The 15,104-nt window shown below is 34.5% G+C and overlaps 2 protein-coding genes across 3 annotated transcripts; both read left to right on the plus strand.

Annotated features, from left to right (window-relative positions):
• The first annotated feature begins 767 nt into the window (after positions 1-767).
• Positions 768-7,695, plus strand: LOC114379879 (protein EMSY-LIKE 3-like). Its single transcript, XM_028338677.1, has 10 exons — positions 768-1,036; positions 1,819-2,033; positions 2,125-2,234; positions 2,364-2,619; positions 2,726-2,932; positions 3,016-3,084; positions 4,443-4,685; positions 5,095-5,163; positions 5,272-5,335; positions 7,305-7,695. Exons 1-10 carry the CDS (start codon positions 1,009-1,011, stop codon positions 7,352-7,354), a joined length of 1,311 nt encoding a protein of 436 aa, XP_028194478.1. The 5' UTR covers positions 768-1,008; the 3' UTR covers positions 7,355-7,695.
• Positions 7,696-12,822: 5,127 nt separating this feature from the next.
• On the plus strand, positions 12,823-13,666 carry LOC114378261 (zeaxanthin epoxidase, chloroplastic-like). 2 transcript variants are annotated; one of them, XM_028336828.1, is made up of 3 exons: positions 12,823-13,102; positions 13,192-13,266; positions 13,364-13,666. In XM_028336828.1, the coding sequence occupies exons 1-3, from the start codon at positions 13,010-13,012 to the stop codon at positions 13,439-13,441; spliced, it is 246 nt and encodes an 81-aa protein (XP_028192629.1). In that variant the 5' UTR covers positions 12,823-13,009; the 3' UTR covers positions 13,442-13,666. The 2 variants fall into 2 exon arrangements, 1 of the variants encoding a protein (XP_028192629.1); XR_003659286.1 differs by having other exon boundaries at positions 12,831-13,102; positions 13,192-13,259.
• The last annotated feature ends 1,438 nt before the right edge of the window (positions 13,667-15,104 follow it).

Consider the following 15,104-nt stretch of genomic DNA (forward strand, 5'->3'; position numbering starts at 1 on the left):
CATCGGCACTGGCTCACCAACAGGGATCCCATTTGCTTATAATAAAGATGAGACATATACCTATTGGTGGAATGATAAAGGATATTGGGTACCTCTTATGAAGAAAATCACGAGTCTTTATAACAACACCTTTGTACACTTGCATACTTGGTACGGAGTTGACAAGATCAAATGTATAAGCATCTGTTCTTAAGTATCCAATTATGATGGAAGACCTTGTTGGATTCATGCTTGAGGATCGTCAATAGTTACAAATAATTCTATATCACAAAATTAGTTATTTATCATAATGTAAAATATAATTTATATACTTAAATTTTTTATTATTATTAATTTTAGTTACAATATATATTGATATATCTAATAGTATTATTTATTATAAATTTTAATTATATCAAATAAATATTTATATTGGACAAACTAAAATATTAATTCAAATTCTCTTATATCATATTTTTTTAATTATATATTTGTATTTCTTATAAAAAAATTAAAAATATTCAAAAGAGATAAAAATAAGATATATTCAATTTTTTCTATTAAAAAAATTTATTCATTTTTTCTAAGTTGTAACTAAAACTGAAAAATAATTGAATTTAAAATAAAATAAATAAATAAAAAGTAAAAACAAAGAAACGGTAAAGTAAGAAAAAAGATAAGATTGAAGAGAAATATATAGAGTATATGCGTGTGTGTACATATGATAATTTTCTTGAATAAAATAGTAATATATTATTATATAGGGAGCGGAAAGGAAAAAAGCGAAATAGAGAGAGATATTGGAGTTGGAGCCCAGTAGTATTTTTGTAATTTTGTGTTGTCTGACGGTGGCTGGTAGTATCCGAGTCGGAGTCCGAGTCGACTCGCTGCGATCTCATACACTCATTCCTTCTCTCCGACCCACAAAATCAAACCTATTTTTTTTTTGTTGCTTTTGCTTTGTTGTGTTCTCTTCGGAAGCGGAATCGATCAATCCCTCACCTCATTGCTGAGATCTGCAAACTGGCTATGGACTACGAACCCTACGACAGTAGCGGTAACCCCTCTCTCCTTTTCCAGTTCCACTTAGGGATAGGGTTTCTCTCTCTCTCTCTCTTTCTTTCTTTCTTCAATTCCTTAGGTTTTTTTTTCTCTTTCTTCCGAATCGAAACTCTTTCGGAGAAATTAACGAAACCACAACAACTTACTGCCATGGATTCGTTCCACAGTTTTGTTTCTTTCTTTGTGTTTTCTCTGTGTGTTCGGTTTTCTTCAATAAATCGCTACTGAGATAAGCTCTTATTTTGGTTCTTGCTCGTTTGCCTGCTGTGACCTAACATTGGGGGGGGGGGGGGCTAATTGAAAAAACGAAAGGACACTATGCTTTGAGTTTTGACTTCTATGAATTGAATGTTTTGTGCTCACAAGATCCTCGCTTGTCTCTTTTTCGCACTGTTCTTTTGAATGGTTTACAGTGATATTAACCAACTTTGAATTCAAGTTCAGAATGATACCATGTGTGAATGCGTTCTTTAATGGGTCAACTGCTTGAATTAATGCATTGGAATAATTCGTACATGGTGAGAAGTTGGTGGTTTCTGCTATTAAGTTTTCCCCATTAGCAAAAGCAAAAGCAACATCTATTTGATTGTTTTGCTGTGTTGGTTGTGTTGTGTTGTGCTGTTACTACTGCGACTTTGTATGCAGAGAAGTATTAGTTACAATGTGTTTCCTGGGCATGAGTTTGATTTTTCTCCAGTACTGAAAAATATAGGTGTTGTTGAATGGTGATATTTGCTTCACAGATTCAAGGTTTGGACTTGGTTGTAATGATTGCAGGAACTGATGATGACCTTCCACCAACCCATCAAAATAGAATTTCCAGGGGAGGAGGAGGACGTCTGGCTGGGAATGGGAGATCTGCTGTTGCTTCAATTCCTTACCCAAGGATGTACGGTGAAATTGATATGGAGACCCAAATTCATCAGCTTGAGCAAGAAGCATACAGTTCAGTTCTAAGAGCTTTTAAAGCTCAAGCCGATGCCATTACTTGGGTATGTTTTATATCTTGTTTCATCAAATATAGTATTTTTGAATTCTTTTATTAGGTGTAAGTGACTGCTACTTGACATGTATTTTCTTCAGGAGAAAGAAAGTTTGATTACAGAGCTGAGAAAAGAACTTAGATTGTCAAATGAGGAGCACAGAGAACTTCTAGGTCGGGTTAATGCAGATGATGTGATACGGAGGATAAGGTCTGATAAAATAGTGAAGCAAGGTTTTTTGTTGGTCTATCTGTGTTTTCGAAATGAGTTTGTCATGACTTTCCACGTATGCACTGTTATTATGTTGTTAATAAATGCTTTGCTTGATAATGATAACAGGGAATGGAGACAGGCAGGTGGCCATCAGCCTGGTGTACTTAGTACTGGTCAAGGTCTTCATGATTCAATTCCCAGTCCCACAGTCTCTGCTTCTCGCAAAAAGCAGAAGATTACACCATCTGTACCACCATCACGATCTTTTGGTGGGCCTTCTCCTCCTTTTCACCCCCAAACAGTGACTGCGCCCCACCAACCATCTTCTTCTGCAGCGAAACGAGGATCTGCTCCTGGGTCAAAGGGAAAGAAGCACAAACCTGTAAGTTGGTTGTATATATACTTTGGAGTGCTCTTCTTTTCTTTGTTTATATGTTCGCTGAATTTAGGTTTGGCAAGCTTATTGTGTTTTGTTCTTTCATTTCCAGGGTCAAATATTACCTGGTGTCTCTTCAATGAAGCAGTATCCTTCATCAGGACCAGGTGGAAGGAATCAAGTATCTAATAGAGCTGTCATGGGTGAGCATGCTGAGGGAGCATCATTTGATTCGTTGGTTGGTAGGAGAGTGCGGACAAGGTGGCCTGACGACAATAACTTCTATGAAGCTGTTATCACGAACTACAATCCAGCCGATGTATTTACTGCCCTGAAATACTTAGGAATTTGTTTTCCATTAATATGTAGCTTAAGTGTTTACTTTTATTCCTAACTTTTCAGGGACGACATAATTTGGTCTATGACATGGGGAGTGCAAATGAAACATGGGAATGGGTTAATCTATCAGAGGTATATCTGTCCTCCTTTTGGTGGTAACTCATTTAATCTGCCGATTGATTATTTTTTAAAACTTGTTGGTACTTTTTAAGTTTTTTATAACACTTGATATAAGATGCATGATGAATGTTACATAAATTGGAGTATTTTTTGTGTTTTAAACATTGAGTATTTTTATTCCTTGCTATTGTGGCTGCTATATGGTCCACTATACTGTATAGTTAAAGAGTGTAAAAATGCTGGTTGGCTGCAATAGGTTGAAAACTTAACGAAAACCCAAATAGAGGGCAATAGTAGAGGGTAGCTGTACTGTATTGAAGAAGATTTGTGAAAATCCCAAGGCTATGTTTTGGACTGTGGATAGCTAATGATCGGTGGAATGGAATGAACTTATGAACTAAAATTTCTATACCATTGTTTGGATAGTTTGTGATAAAGTGTAGTGAAGTTTCTATTTCATTGTTTGGGAAGTGGATGGGAATGGTAATCCTTATTTTTATTATTACTATTAGTGTTATTGCTTTTATTATACCATTGCTTCTTACCCTCAAATTGGGTGAAAGAAAAATAGGAGGATTGGATGTAGTGAGAATGCAGTACATTCCATTAGGTTCCATTTCATTTCATCCCAACACTTCAAACAATGACAACTAATATCATTCCATACCATTCATCCTAACATTTCATTTCATTTTTTCCCCATCAATTCAAACATGAGCTAGAGACTTAAAACATCCAATTTGGGTCTTCCAGGTGCACTTTACCCTTTTAATAAGGGTAATTTAGGGTTTTCATCCATTCACTGACCAACATGTCTGCTATAGCAGCTATTCTATATACGTGATCTGTCCAAAAAAAAAAAAAAATTCTATATACGTGATGGATGCTACACTGAAACAGCATGAGACATCCATCTAGGATTGAGGACTCTGCTTTTCTACAGTATTTTTTTTTTCTTATCAAGACTTCTATCTTTAATTTGGCAGTTCAGGTGTGTTTGGCTAGACTGAAATTCCAGCACTTAATTCATTGCTGAATTTATAGTGAAGACATAATGACATATTAAGAACCAAATTTGTTATCTTTAGAAATATTTTCATTTTAAATGCTGAAATTGTGTTTGATGGAAATTATGAGTGGTTAATATAATGAAATAGGAAACAGGAATATACCAAATGCTGAGTGGACAGAAACAAACTATTTTAATTTGGTTTGATTTTGGTAAGATGGAAGGATTGATCTTCCTATGTATTTTCAACATTTAATAAAATCTAGAACATGGTTTTGAAAAATTTAGTCTTGCTGTTGATATGTTTAACACTTGTTAATATATTGTTTTTACTAATTCAGATGCAGTATTTTAACTGCAGATATCTCCTGAAGATATTCAGTGGGTAGGTGAGGATCCTGGAATCAATCATCGTGGGGGTTTTGGGGGCCCTGGTCATGGGATGAATAGGTCTGTTGGACGAGATGGTGTTCCAGGAGCTGGAAGAGGTAGAGGAGCTGCAAAGGGGCAATCCAGAAAAGATTTTTTGTCATCACAAAATGGCCTAGGAAAGAAGGTGCATGATGATATACAAATACTTCACACAGACACACTAATCAAGGAGGTAATAGAAAACAGTTCAATCAGGAAATTCATTTATTTAGATAGTTTGATCTTTGATAGCTTAAATTGATAGCTTAAATTGATAAAGCAATAAAATATAATGCCAAGCCCTAATCACATACAATATAGCAATTCACTTGCTGTGTCAGACAAAAGTTTCCTACAGAGTATTCTCTTTCTGCAAACTGCAACACCTTCTGCCTAATTACAAATATCTGCTATCAGTTATTTTCTATGAATAACTTCAAAGAGGCAGTTTTTAATTCTAATACAGAACTAATATGGAACAGTTAATGCAAGATAAGTTATTTTCTATCACATTCTAAAAATACATGACTTCTCATTAGAGTTATTTATTAGTTCCTTTCAATCCTTTATTCAATATATTAAGTTTCTGGCGAACTTGACAGGTGGAGAGGGTATTCAGTGCAAATCACCCTGATCCCCTTGAAGTTGAGAAAGCAAAGAAAGTATTGAAGGTAAGGGGACAATTAGATTTTGCCATTATATGTACTTAAAGCTATTGACTTATTTAATTTTCCTGCAAATGCAATGTATATGCCTGATCTTTATTTCATTTAATGCAGGATCATGAGCAGGCTCTTATTGATGCAATTGCAAAACTTAATGATCTTTCTGACGGTGAAAGTGGTACATCTCAGTTTCAGTATCTCATTGCAGTACTTCTGATTTTTGTCCTTTCCTAAATAGCCCTCTAAATGGTAGTAATTAATTGTGGGTAGCTGTGTGGAGTTGTCGACTCCAAAATTGCTACAGTGGTATAGCAGATCTTAGGGTGTCCGTTCCACCAAATGCAGCTTCTAGAACGAAAATACTTAGAAAAATGTGAAAAACACAACTAAGAATCCTAATAGGTTTATATTTAGTACCATAAACAAATGAACAACATTGATGAACTTTCAATACTCCGAAAAAATCCATCATGTTATCATAACCAAATAAGTGTCTGTTTAGATTAACTTATTTTGATGAAATAATATATTTTTTTCTAAGCTTCCTAAGCATCTTTTGGAGAAAAGGAAAAACCCCAAAAAACCAATACCAAACATGAAAGAGTATCACTAAAGGATGGTGATTTGAATTTCCAAAAGAAAAGGACAATGATGCCTTTTTCTTTGTTGAATAAATTTTCAATTTAAAAAATGTGATGTTTGGCATTCTTGTGTAGATCTTGTTTGTAGGAATTTGGGGTTGTAACAACCTTGCCTATGTGGCAAGGAGGGTAGGAAAGACAGGAAACTGTAGAAGCAAAAACAAAAATGGAGGAAAAACCGGAAACGTAGGGGGAGAACATCCATCCGATGATTAGATTTTTTGGGGGCTCTGGGCAGGGAGGTTTGCAGACCCTCAATGATCTACACTCTTTTGTTTTATTGTTTTGTGAATGATTCTGACCTCTAGTTGAGCTTTATCCCTATTTCTCTGAAATAGAAATCATAGTTTCCACCAAATATTTTATTACACAAGATAGGCCACATTTGGGCACCTTATGAGTTATGAGCACCTCAAAATGAACGAGGGATAATGCTTTTTCATAAAGCTGCTGTCAAAACAGGGCTAAACAGCCATAGTGGGACTTGTCCGTAGAAGAGCAGGCATGGCTGGAAAAAGGGCACAGATGGGCTTGATTAAAAGATGTCTGGGCTGTGGGGTTTCTCTTTCTCCTTGTCAGAGGGCATAGATTTTTCCTGTTTGCTGTAGTGGGCTGTTTGTTTATAAGATCCTGGGCATCTAATGCTTATGCCATGATGGCAAGATATGATGTCTCACCTGTGGCTTCCAGAGGCTATGGTGCAATGTGTCTTAACATCATGAATCATTGCAATTAATCACTCTGCTCTAAATTAAATAGAGGGGACATTATTTTGGTATTGAATACATGCCTATTTGATTGCCCATTCATAAATAAATTGGAAGGTACAAGTACAACACTGCATTTCTGAGCTTGCAATTTGATTTGATTTTCACTTGGAATGTTCGCTTAGAATGGTTAGTCTGTCCTGTTAGAGATGTTGACAAGTATAAAATTAGTTTGTTAACAGATGTCTAAGGACGTATCGACTGACGACATGAAAATAGGAAGGCCTGTGGTAATGTAGTGTGATGTAAAGTTTTTATTTTCACTTCATTATGTAGTAGGAGTGCTCAAAATTTATTTCTGGATTTGTAAACGCATTTCTCTTCACCTTCAATTGTTCTACATCAGTGTGGTGATTTTCATTTCAAACTTCCCTCCTTCCCATGTGCCATCTCAAACAAGCGTGGCTCAGTGGTAATAAAATTGAGGTGAGGATATGCAATGGCATGTGATAGTATGATACAGGGTAGAAAATGAAAGCATGGCATACTACACCCAATTTTCTACCATTTTGGCATACACAATCTTGTTATTATTGATCTGAGACGTCCACCTTTTTGCAGTATCGATGTTTCTTAGGATGGTTGGTTCTTTTAAAAAAATAAATGAAAGTAATGTCAATAAAACATAAAACAAATGCGTTTTACAACATTCTGTACTATTCAAATTAAACAGAGTGATCAATTCTGGAATCATCTCTCGTTTATCAAACCAACCTTGATGTTCTTATTGTTTATACAGATGGGGCTGGCCACCATTTCTCACATGCTCAATCAATGGATCGAGAGTGATGAGGACCTGTTACTTTGTACAATGAGCAGAGGAGGCATTATGATAGCATAATTCTGGAAAGGGTGTATTTCTCTTGTATTATCACATAAAGATTATTACCCTCTCTAACAGTTTATAGCTGTAGGCATGGTTCTTGTGGATTAGGCATTATGTAGGATGGCAAATATTGTAGTTTGGTAATAATTATTTATTTCGGTTTGAAAGATGACCCAGGACCAGCTGATGATACTTGTATAATTCTGTTTCATTAGTGATTAATGTGTGGTAGAGTATAAATTCTTGTATTTGATGTCACAAATTGGTGTCCACTCCTCAAGTATGTTTCCAATTGACCTATGAATCCTAATGTGAAAAAATGACGTTCTTTTCTTTGGAGTGGGGGGACGCTTGGTAGGATCCGGATCCTCTACATTCCCATGGTGCAGTTGCAAATAAATCTAACCATCAAATTTTGTAAAATTTAATTTTAAATGTTAAATTAAACAGTGTGAAATTAGTAGTATTGATAAATGAGAACAGAGTGTGAAGTTAAAGTAGATCGTATGTTCTTTAAAAAAAAAGTAGGTTATATGTAGTCATTAATGAGAAAATTAATGTTTGATATTTTAATACTTGTGTAATAAATATCAATTGTTGATAATTTTTTCATTCACGATTTGCATTACGTAGTATTTATTTATTTTTCTTTCTTTTATCTAAAGTAAGATATTCACTCCAAAGGATCTGATCTTTACTTTTTAATCCACTTAGAACCATTGATATGGTAATTGTCAATTTGTAATACATACAAATGTATACGAAATGAATAATCCGTAATACATACAAGGTATTCTAGATTACTCAATTTAGAATTATGAGTTTTGAATTCGATCTTGACTTCTATTCTCTACTTTTATTTCACAATGGTCATGTTCTTCAACTCCTTCCATCTTGCTGGACTTCCGCCACCACAAGAAGGTGTGATGCAGTGAAGAGAAAGATGGAGAGAAGAAGAGGGTGAGGTGGATGGTTTTCGCCGACTACATCACAATAACGCTATTTCTAGTAGGAACACAAAATATAATTTTACATTTTAGAATAAACATTCCGGGGAAAAAAAAAAGGAACTGCAGGAAATAACATGAAAAATGCAGAAAGCAATAGCTGTGACTTTGAAGAGGAAAGTCACCATAACTTGTTCTTAATTTTTTATTAAGTTATTATTACTATCATAAAAAATTTATTAAGTTGTTAGCAACTTATTTAAGTTTATTCTTTTTACACAAAAAGAAACTTATTTAAGTTAATATCTACTTATATAAATCACTAATTAAGTTGTCAACTTATACAAAAATAAGGGGATGTCACAGTGACTATCTTTATTCAAGGTCACTGAAATATTTGTGTTCAATTTATCAAAGTTTTCAAATCTTATGGTTGATTCAACCAATTCAATTCGATTTACGGGCTAAATGGGTTTCAAAATTATTGTTTTATTCTTTCATAAGCTAATTTGACTTGACTGAACCTACGTAGGTTGAGGATTTGAGGCGAGTTAACCCGGTATAGTCGAGCCAACCTGTGTTAACCTTTGTTTTCTAAGGTTTTAATTTTAAATATTTTAATGGTTTTAATTTTCTAATATTTTTATGTTATTTTAATGGTTAACACAAAGTGGTAGTGAGTTCCTTAATCAAGTGGTACAAGATCAAATCCTGACTTTGTGTATGAAATAAATTGTTTGTGTTAAAAGAGAAATATTCATAGGACCATTGGCACAGCACATAATGTCAGTTAGTAGCGTACGTAGTTATGCCAGTTAACAGTAGCGTTTGGTAGCAACGTGCCTATATTTGGCGTCAATTCACGTCCACACAAAAGCTACTTCTTGTTGTAGCTTCCAAATTCACCTATAAGTGTTGCTTGGAAACTTATTATGAAGGGAAGAATCAGGTTAATTTGGAATGTAGAAGCAGTAATTAATAGTTTCTGAAAAATTACATCTAAATTGTGGAAAATAGCATCCAAAACATGATAGTAAAAGACTCACGTTTTAGCTTTCTGTCATTACAAATTCCACTCACACTACAAGTCTGACCAAGCATCTGCTATTGGCTTCTTCTTTGAAATACATTATTGATCAATGGCCTCTGTGCAGATCATGTGTTCATGTACTAGCCATGGTCAACATGAGGGTTCCATAAGATATAGTAAAAAGAAATTGTATTCAGTTAGAGTAGTTCTTCCAAATTTAGAGGAAGCTGAGTGTTAGTAGCTGGTGGGGGCATTGGTGGTGGCCTAGTTTTGGCACTGGCTGCAAAGCATAAAGGGTATGAAGTGAAGGTATTTGAGAAGGATGTAAGTACTTTCAGAGGGGAAGGTAGGCACCGTGGCCCAATTCAGCCCTTGAGTGGTGCTCTTGCTGTGTTGGAAGCCATTGACCAGAGTGTTGCAAGGCAGATAATGGAGGATGGTAGTGTCACTGCCAATAGGACTAATGGCCTTGCTAATGGTGTATCTGGGGACCGGTAAGTTATTAAGTTTGCTTTTGCTCTCTCTCTCCATATATGAAGCAATGATATGTCTCATGTTTGATGTTAGATACTTCTTGTCAAATTAAAAAAAAAATCTTCTTGGACACATAAAAGTTACTTTTAAAAAGATGAACATACCATCAAATTATTTTTGTTATGTTACTCATTTGATTTCATTAGAATTACTCGTCTTTTTGACCATTGGATTAAAAGACAGATGAAAAATAATTTTTTAAAGTTACTTTAGAGTAACTTAATCCCTCTATTTCTCTATCTATATTTGTGTATTATATCCCACTATCCTATATTTAGACATTGATAGTCTCAGAAATCAGAATGTCTATATCAGAATCAATGCAATGCATAATAGATTACTCTAATTAATTTGTGTTTGAATATATGATTGAAAGAAAATATTGTACTGTAACTCATAACTGACAAGACTTTAAGTATATATTACGATCATGAGTGTAAGGAAAAGTGAAAAATTGTAGTATTATGATTTTCCTAATCGAGGTTACAAGCTGTTTATACAAGAAAAGGGAGTTGCTGACTCAGCTAGAAAACCAACTAACTAATGCAACAGAATCTTCACTGTTCTAATTGAAGCTAACTAAAAACTAGTTATTCTATCCTAATGGGTACTTATTAACTGAGTCTTCCAAGGCTTGTAGTTAAAGAAGTCTTTTGATGTCTTGGTTTCTTCCAATTTATTGTATTTTCCTTATGGCATTCATGGAAGGTATATAAATTGTCTTGGTTACTTATTAACGGACGTTTGAAGCAAAATGAAGTTTGCAGAAGCATCCAGACCATTCCTTTTGCAAAACTAAGTTTGTACACCATTAGATTTACTTTGGAATTTGTGCACCGCATTTGAACTGAAATCCAAACATACACCTAGTTGTTTTGTTTCTTCTCCTTGCTTTTGCCATTAAATTTATTCTGTTTGTTTTCTTAGGTGCGTTCGAAACTGTTTGGGAGGCAAGAAGCAAAGTACTCGGGTTACACATGCTACAGTGGAATAACAAACTATGTGCTTCCATATATTGATGCTATTGGGTAGGTATTTCACTCCCAAATAACATGTTAGGAAAATGTTATAACTTATAAACTATTCCACTATTTAAAGTTTCTGTTTTGGTGATTGAACTTGAAGGTACAAGGTTTTCTTGGGCTTGAACCAGTACTTTGTTGCTTCAGATGTTAGCCAAGGGAAGAAGAGGCTTTTGGATCTCTCTTTGGTAATTGGTGCAATGAAGTGATTGCACTCATATCAGAAACACTAGAGCACATGATTCTGCAGAGGGATATATGTGACAGAGGCATGATCAACACTTGGGGAATTGGGAGAGTGACTTTGTTAGGTGATGCGGCACATCCAATGCAACCTAATCAAAGCATCTTCTAGAGTTTGGGATAGATGAAATAAGTGCTCTACATTTATTTAAAATGACATAAAAATCAGAGATTCCTTTAGCACAACTATTAAAAGTGTCAACCATGGTCTTGCAATCAACTTCAAAGCAAACATTCTGCATCTAGTTGTCATTGATTTAAGTCATAGCTTGATAGCACAAGCTTCAGCTTCATTAGATGTAGGAAGACCTTATTCCATAATGATTAATGTAAAATATAATATTATTCTCCTCATTCCATAATAAATGTTGTTTCAAGTTTTTTTACAAATTCCACTCACACAAGCATCTGCTAATGACTTCTTCTACCAATCCGTTATTGATCAATGGCTTCTGTGCAAAATCCTGTGTGCATGCACTAGTCAGGTTCAACTCCAGGGTTCAATTAGATATAGATATGATTATGGATACCCCCATCACCATGACAAGATCAGTAAGCAAAAGTATTATTCTGTCAGAGTAGTTGAAAGTGGGAATGAGGTGGTTCTTCCAAATTTAGAGGAAGAGAAGAAGAAGAAACTGAGAGTGTTGGTGGATGGTGGGGGCATTGGTGGCCTTGTTTTGGCTCTGGCTGCAAAGCACAGAGGGTATGAAGTGAAGGTATTTGAGAAGGATTTAAGTGCTGTTAGAGGAGAAGGTAGGCACCGTGGCCCAATTCAACTCTTGAGCATTGCCCTTGCTGTGTTGGAAGCCATCGATCAGAGGGTTGCAAGGCAGATAATGGAGGCAGGCCGTGTTACTGGCAATAGGACTAATGGCCTTGCTGATGGTCTATCTTGAGAGTGGCATGTTATTGTCATGTTTGCTTTTAATTTCCTACTTTTTTGTCACTTGTTGGTATTCTTTGTTTTAAGCAGAACATGAAACTTCAAAAAGAAAAAAAAAATGGTATATACTACATTAATATAGGACACAAGACCTGACCCAAAGGTAAAACAACTAAAGTTTAAGCTTGTTGACTAAAAGGTGTCATATATCACTCTTTTCTTTAGAGTAAAGAAAATATCTCTCAATTTTTACATTAAGCCTCATTTTCTATTGGGTCGGCCTGATAGGACAAAACTTGGAAGAAACTGCCCAATTGAATCTGCTGATGAAATTTACTTCTTGAACATTCATTGACAGAGTGAAACATCATCAAGGAACGGAGTAATTGTTGACAACAAGTTTCAGCTAGGCAGAACTTAAGCAAAAAACATATATGTGCACAAATACATGTCTAGTTAATTGAGAAAAAAATAGCCACCCATCTCAAACTTGATTAATTATTATATGTACGCTTGTTCAGTTTGAAGGAGATATGAATCCACCTTGTGAGTGGGATAAAGCTGTTTGAGATGATTAAATATCAGTTCTTCACATGCTTTATCAGTTTCCGTGACCAAATCAACTTGAGCCTTTTGAAGACTTGTAGTTGAAGAAGTCTTTTGTACTGTAACACATATACCTGACATTAATTATGGGGACTTGTTAGTTGTTATGTTAACTGAGCCTTTTGAAGACTTTTAGTTGAAAGTCTTTTGTGAGGTCTTGGATTTTATTGCAATTTTCTGTATATTGCGTATTTCCAATATGGAAGGTGCTGGGTTAAGGGGATTTGATATATAAAAATTGTGTTTTGATTGTCACTCTCTTTTTCTTTTTTCACTTCAGGTTCAGTGTGTTTGATCTTTTCACTCCTGCTTCAAGGAAAAGGCTTCCTCTTACCCTAGTCATATGTAGAATGGCACTGCAAGATATATTAGTGAATGCAGTTGGTTCCAACATACTTAGAAACAAATCTAAAGTTGTGGATTTTATTCAGGAGCCTAGCAAGGTTTGAGTTTCTCTGCACAACTAATTTCCGATTTCTTAAGACTTATGTTAGTGGTTTTCTATTTTTAATGATGTTTTCATTCACATCAGATTAGAGTGATCCTTGAAAATGGAGAGCACCATGATGGTGATATTTTAATAGGAGCAGATGGAATATGGTCAGAAGTAAAATATATCATCCTTCCCTTCTAGTTTTATTTACAAATGAGTTCCTTCTTTTCCTTGCTTTTGCCATTCAATCTATTATGTTTTGTTTTCTTAGGTGCGTTCGAAACTCTTTGGGCGGCAAGAAGCAAATTACTCGGGTTTGACATGCTATAGGTGGTGGGAATTGGAGTAGGTGGTTACCAGGTAGAGGTGGCTTTAGAGGTAGAAGTTTTCGGGGTAGAGGAGAACACGCTGGTTTTGGTTCGACAATATAAATCGCTTAGACTGCATCTATTTTTAATATGATTGGTATGCATATCAACAAAAAACAACAATGTTCAGTCAATAGGTTTCAGGCAAAGCAGTGTTCAGTTAATTAATGTAGTGTTGCAGTGTTTAATCAATAAAAAACATGTAAATTAATGTAGTGTTGCAGTGTTTAATCAATAAAAAACATGTAAAATGTATTTTTTTTCTTTTATTCATTTAAAAGAAATAGTACAGTAGAATCTTGTTTAAATTTTTTTATTCCAATAAAATTATGATTTCCTTGTGGTGAGGGGGTGTCACAAAAAATAATAACAAAAAAAAAAACTTAAACAATAGACCATAGATTCTATTGTGATAAAGGGGTGTCAAAAAAATAACAATGGAATTGTGATTTTATTATTATGTCTGAGGCGATAAAAAAATATATAATAACATCATGATTTTGTAGTATAATATACAATGAAATCACGATTTCTTTGTGACAAGGGGTGCAAATTTGGTTATGCAATGAAATTATGATTCCATTGTGTATTTTATTCAACGAAATCATGATTTCAAGGAAAGGATATTTTTAGAATAAAAAAAACAAAAAACTTTTGGCCCCTTGAAAACGGCCAAAAGCAATTTCAATGGAGCCAATAACTACCCCCTAAAATAAAAGGGGCATTACTATTGGCCCTTACCAGCAAAGAACAATTATCAAAATAGTTTTCCTCACTCACCTAAAATATTAACTCTTACAATTATCAAAATAGTTTTCCTCACTCACCTAAAATATTAACTCTTTCCTTTTCATTCCCTTTCCTTTCTTTATTCATCATTCTCCTCTCCCTCTTTCCTCTTTCCCCTCTCTTCACTTGTTGGTGAAGGGTTTTTTTTGTAAACACAATGAAATCATGATTCCAATGTTTTTGGATTTACAATCAAATCACGATTCCATTGAATAACACATTTGTAACACAACAAAGTTGAGATTCCATTGTGTTACAAATTCGACCCTTATGTAACACAATAAAATTGTGATTTCATTGTGTAATAATTCATCTAACACAATAGGATCATGATTGAATTTGTCAATGGAAATCACTTTGTGCAGGTATACATTATCCACCAAAGATACCATTTATTTTTGTAAGCTAATATTGATTTATTTGCTAACTTTGTCTTTTGTATGATATTGTAGCTTTTTTAAGGGATAATTATCTCTTGCCTTCCATTGTACAACTATGGAGAAAGATATTACACACCCGAAGTTCATTCTTAGCAAAAGCCTTGCATGAGACACATTCAAGTTTTCAACTCAATACAATTTCAATTAGCTAGAAGATCTCAATATGTAATAAACCTTTCTAAGGATTGAAATAATTTTAAATGTTCAATGTGTATCCAATTAATTTTATGGATATGTATCTCAATATGTACTATATAGTAGACATTTTTATGAAATTTCATTTAATCATTAAGCTTTTTCTCTCCCTGTGAACACTACTTCTCTGTTTATTTTTTCACAACAAAATACACAATAAAATCAGGATTGAATGCATAATGAAATTTACCTCTAAAGTCACCTCTGTCTAAGCCACCAC

The sequence above is a fragment of the Glycine soja genome, chromosome 12, assembly GCF_004193775.1.
Source record: "Glycine soja cultivar W05 chromosome 12, ASM419377v2, whole genome shotgun sequence".
NCBI classification, from domain to species: Eukaryota; Viridiplantae; Streptophyta; class Magnoliopsida; order Fabales; family Fabaceae; genus Glycine; species Glycine soja.